Consider the following 5,426-nt stretch of genomic DNA (forward strand, 5'->3'; position numbering starts at 1 on the left):
CTAGTCTGACGAAACAGAATCACCTTCAGACTTGTCTGCAGAACAAAGAAAAGTGAAATATCAAGGTAAGGTGGACATCTTATCACTAAAGAATCTGAATCCTAGAAGTTGTTTATAGAGATTCTCAGTCATCCAGGTCATGGTTGTCCCAGAGGTGCTTCTTCATGAAGAAGAGCTGAAGAAGCTTCTTGGATGAGAAGCGAAACGTCTTCAAAGAAAAACAAGAAAATCCAGTTGCCCCACGAAAAGCACCCTTGGGACATCTCGAAGTTGGATTCTGAAGATTCCATAGATTCCGTGGCATAATATATATTTATTAAATATATATCAAAATATACTATTGTTCATCACATGGTCAACCAGATGTTTAGACTGGATTTGACATTTTTGGTCCACCTATCCAGGCCTTCCCAAAGAGCTGGGACAGGCAGATATTGTTTGATGGAGTTAAAGGTATCATCGCAGGATGTAAGCCAGGGGTGTCAAACTGCTGGCCTGTGGGCCGGTTTCATCATACTGGAGCCACGCCCACCCCATTGCCGGCAATGGCAAAAAAGCTCCGATACGTCGCGCGACGTCATGTGACGTCGTGAGTTTAACATGTCTAATATAAGCTATTTCAAGAAATTGACTTTTGCAATTGATTGATGGGGATTTGGCCCATGCCAATGGTGGTCAAGTGGTGGTCCAGATGTTTTGGGAGTATTATTATTATTATTATTATTATTATTATTATTATTATTATTATCATCATCATCATCATCATCATCATCATCATCATCACTTCTCCTACTACTATAGTTATCTGTATATGAGCAACTAAGAAATACATAGTGATCTCCTAAAACAGTGGTTCTCAACCTTTTTTTCACCACAGACCCCCTTTAAATATCCTTTGTGGTAATGGACCTCCAAGATTTAACTCAAAATTTAAATCATAACATTTTTTCAAATCTTTGTGGACCCCCTGTGAACCACAGGTTGAGAAGCACTGTTCTAAGACATAATTAGAGACCTAACTCTTGAGACATTACAAAATTGCCTACTACAAAATCAAATGTTTTATTTCAGTCTCAGCAAAGGCTGGCAATAAAAACAAGATTTTTTAGAGATTGCTGTATGAATGAGATGGGTGGTCTCTACATTTGATGTATAAATATCAATATTTTTTTAAAAAATATCTTTTTCATCAATCACTACTCCCCTCCAAAAGCAGAACCAATAATGGAACTTACGTGGCTCTCCAGCCTTTGAAAAATGGCTCTTTAAAAAGTCACAGTGCTCGTTCGCCCTTTGCTGGAATGGCTCAGTATTAAGAAGGAAGAAATTCTGCTCTGTGGCATTATAGAGCGGCCACTCATCCTCAGCAGGATTCCTATGGAGGAAGAAAAGGATGCTGATGGAAACTAATCAAGGAGAGAACGAACCCAGAAATAAGGATAAATTTCCTGACAGTGAGAACAATTGATCAGAGGAACGGCTTGCCTTCAGAAGCTGTGGATGCTTCATCACTGGAGGTTTCAAAGAAGAGATTGGACAGCCATTTGTCCATAATGGAATAGAATCACCTGCATGAGCAGGAGGTTGGAATAGAAGACCTCCAAGGTCCCTTCCCACGCAGTTATTCTGATGTATGTTATTCTGATGTAGTTCTTTTCAAAAGGGACCGGTCTTGACTTCAGAAACTATAACCAAGGGGAACTCCCAAAGGGGAATTTGAGGGAAGGGTGGGGTTTGGCTTGGTGAAATCTCTTGTGTCTCTTCCTTGCTGCTCCAAAGCCAAGCTAGCTCCTCATAGACTCTTAAAATCTGCCAGTCCCAATCCACTCCGCCATTCCTCACACCCTGGGCACCCTCCATTTTGGGTGTTTCCCCTTTACTACTTACTTCCTTGCTAGTCTTTCCTCATTCTCCTAATGATACAGTAATGCCTTGTTTCCTATCTCCTTTTTACCTTCTTTATTCCACTTGTAGAAATAACATACCTGGAATATGTGTAATACCACTGAACTCATAAAAGAACGATTACCTATAAGTGACATAATTAAGAATCCTTAAAAATTTCAGGGCTCTTCCCTGTACTGTTAGTTCTTGACTTACAACCATTCATTTAACGTCCATTGAAGGTTACAATGGCACTCAAAAGGGTGATTTACAACTGGTCCTTGCACTTACAACTATTGCAGCATCCCCATGGTCATGTGATCAAAATGTGGGTGCTTGGCAAGTGGCATGTATTTACAATGGCTGCAGCACCCCAGGGTCACGTGGTCACCATTTGGAAGCAAGCAAAGTTATGGATTCACATAACCATATGTTATACTTAACAACTGCAGTGATTTGCTTAACGACTGTGGTAAGAAAGGTCTTAAAATTGGGCATGATTCATTTCACAAGTTGCTTAGCAACATAAATTCTGGTCCCAACTCTGGTTGTAAATCGTGAACTACCTGTATTAACTTAACTTGTAAACACAGGCAAAGTAATAGTGTGCATTTCTTTATGAGTGCATTACTTACATATAAAGTACATTTGTTGAAGGTGGGTGGGGGCTTTCTTTGGATTTAAAATACAAATTTATAGAAATAAAGTGAACCACTTACCCAGTTCTGGCAAACTCTGCCCAGTATTGCATCATCTTATGGCTCAGTCTGGCCTCAGCCTCTGTGTACGTTTGATTGACAGGAAGCACGGATTCAAGGGTCCCAAAAACGTAAGGAATCTCAGCACCGTGGGATGCCCCAATCCATTCAGGCCAGACTGACCCTGAAGGGCGATGTGCGAATAAATAGGCATATACAGGACTCCCCGTTTTCCTGATATTTCTTGCAGCTTCAATCAATGGGCATGCAATGATCCAATCTGTATAGAATTGGGACAGAGCAGAGCGGTATTTGGCTGGGCCCTGATTTCCTTCACTGTACTTCAGGGCAACCGTCTCAACAAACTCTTCAGTTGCATTTGGCAGCAACAGTCTTATCCCTTTCAGAAGCTGCTGCTGATTGATGAGATTGTGGGTGGTGTTAGAGAAAACAGAAGAGACAAATGTGACTCCTTCATCAGAGGTTTTTCCTATGAGGACAGGTCTGACCTGAATTTTCCCCTCCTCCATGAGCTTTTCTGGATCACCAAGCAAAAAATCCCCATCTACGGTTGGCACGAAGGGAAAATTCAGAAGGAAGCCAACATTTAACGACATAGATATTTCATGCTGAATAAATTCAGAAACATTTTTTGTTTCTAGGCAATGCAGTACGCTGGTATTACTGTCCTCGGAACAACCTAGCAAATGAACAAATTCCAGCGATAACCGTTTGGCTTCCTCAGGAGACCTCCAAGACCAGAAAGCATTGGCTGTTCCACTCTGGATCACCACTTGGGCAAAAAGGTCCTGGCTTTTTGATGCAAGAAGATGGAAATTCACAGAAGATCCTCCAGCACTCTGGCCAAAAATGGTCACCCGAGAAGGGTCTCCCCCAAAGGCAACTGCATTCTCTTTTATCCACCTCAGGGCCAGCTGTTGGTCCCATAAGCCCAGGTTCCCTGGAGCAGCTGGTGGCAAGTAAAGAAAGCCTAGAGCTCCCAAGCGATAATTGATGGAGACCACAATGACATTCTCAGTGGCAGCTAAGGAGGCCCCGTTGTATATGTCCAGAGAAGATGAGCCCATGTAATATCCCCCTCCGTGTATCCAGACCAAAACAGGCACTGGTGAAGAAGGTTGTGGGTGTGGCACCCAGATGTTGAGGGAAAGGCAATCTTCTGACAGTGGTGTTTTAGGAGTAATTGTCTCTGCTTCAGGGATATCCCAGAAAATAAATTGAGGACAGGAATTGCCAAAGCTGGTGGCCTCCAAAGTTTGAGTCCATGGCTGATGTGGAAGAGGTTTCTGGAAGCGCAACTTCCCCAGGGGAGGCTCGGCATAAGGAATGCCTAGATAGGCTGTCACAGATCCAGGGCCAGCCAGGAACCGCTTGCCCTTAATAGGGCCACTGCTGGTTATGACCACTGTGTCCCCATTAGAAGCAGAACTGGAGGCTAATGGAAAGAGGAGGAGGAGGAGGAGGCAGCACCGGAGAGAAGGGCATAGCTGACAAAGCATTGCAACAGTAGGAAGAGTGGATGGACCTGGAAAAAGTTACAACCAATATGAGATTATTCCTCTTACTGTATAAGCCCACCTTATGCTAATTCATCATTGATTTATACGTGATAAATGTGATAAATAAATAAATATTATTTTTATTTCTCACTTTTATAAGTCCACCCATCCTGCAAAAAGTGACTCTAGGTGGCACACAACCATCAATAAAAATAAATGAAATGATTTTCACAGAGGAGAAAGTCATTGAAAAACTGAGCTTTCTACCACTGTAGTCCTTTCACACCTGAAGGTTAACCTTGATTTGTCAGAGATTCCCATTTCCTGCCACAGTTGCTCAACCAACTCAAAGGTTAATCAACTTTGGGTCTTTCCCCTCTTAAACCTGCCCACTGTACAGAAAATCTTTGACTTATAAACCACAATTAGGCCCAAAATTTCCACTACTAAGCAAGATCATTGTCCCCAATCCTTGGGCCGCAGCCCGCTACCGGGCCTTGAGCCTTTCAGAACTGGGCCGCGGAAGTGGCAGGTGAGTGCGTGTGCATGCTTGCATATCCTCTCACACGAGCAGCATGCATGCCTGCCATACGTATGGATCCATCCCCTCTCCCCCTTCCCCGCTGATCCACAAAGCCAAAATGTTGGGGAACTCTGCCCTAACCCTAATATTTTCCCATCCACACATGCTTTTCTTGGCAGGTGCTCTTATGTTGGCTAATATAAGCATCTCTGTGTGTGATGACCCGGGGCACAGCACAGAGGCAATTGAGTCAGCTTGCAATTCAAACAGTTCTTTTATTGCTCCAAATTTTCCCCAAATGCTCCCAAGTTTGCTGACAAGCCTCCAACAAAAAATCACACACACATCCCTTCAGCCGACTCAGGTTGAAAGTAGTTTCAAATACAGGCTGATTAGCATAAGAAAGTAGTCAAGGCCATAGAAATAACAAGGAAGAAAGCATAAACTTAACCAGTCGTTTGAATCCGAGCTTGCCTGAGCAGTTTCCAAAAGAGTGAATCCAAAATACAGTCTGATAGTCAAGGTTTCCAAGTTTTCGAACTGAAGGCACAGAACAAGAGCAACAACACACAACACTCCAATGAATCAGCATTGGTCCCGACAAATGCCCCATCCCACAGCATCTCCTTAAATCTCAATCCCTAGGTGTGCCTTGTGGAATGGGGCGGGACGCTCTCCTCCCGAGTAATTGAGCCTGCCTGGGTTGTTCCCCCCTTCTCTCCACTCTCCTTGCTCTAGGATCAGGTGGGGGTGGGCTTTGCTCATCGCCTGAACTCTGTCTCCCCTGTTCCAATCCTGAAG

The 5,426-nt window shown here is 43.5% G+C and overlaps 1 protein-coding gene across 1 annotated transcript; it reads right to left on the minus strand.

Annotated features, from left to right (window-relative positions):
- On the minus strand, window positions 1-4,121 carry LOC107297515 (cholinesterase-like). The gene is made up of 3 exons (XM_015826878.1): window positions 2,604-4,121; window positions 1,236-1,375; window positions 1-35 (listed from the first exon to the last, which is right to left on the minus strand). Exons 1-3 carry the CDS (start codon window positions 4,100-4,102, stop codon window positions 1-3), a joined length of 1,674 nt encoding a protein of 557 aa, XP_015682364.1. The 5' UTR covers window positions 4,103-4,121.
- Between the last annotated feature and the right edge of the window lie 1,305 nt (window positions 4,122-5,426).

The sequence above is a fragment of the Protobothrops mucrosquamatus genome, unplaced genomic scaffold (genome assembly GCF_001527695.2).
Source record: "Protobothrops mucrosquamatus isolate PMUCROS unplaced genomic scaffold, P.Mucros_1.0 scaffold3351, whole genome shotgun sequence".
Lineage (NCBI taxonomy): Eukaryota > Metazoa > Chordata > Lepidosauria > Squamata > Viperidae > Protobothrops > Protobothrops mucrosquamatus.

Bases quoted from the DNA above. Each gene is read 5' to 3' on its own strand.
- LOC107297515 (XM_015826878.1), bottom strand. From the start codon at position 4,102: ATGCTTTGTCAGCTATGCCCTTCTCTCCGGTGCTGCCTCCTCCTCCTC. The intron at 1,376-2,603 runs GTAAGTGGTTCA...CTTCCTCCATAG, and splicing joins GCAGAGTTTGCCAGAACTGG to GAATCCTGCTGAGGATGAGT. The intron at 36-1,235 runs GTAAGTTCCATT...TTTGTTCTGCAG, and splicing joins TTCAAAGGCTGGAGAGCCAC to ACAAGTCTGAAGGTGATTCT.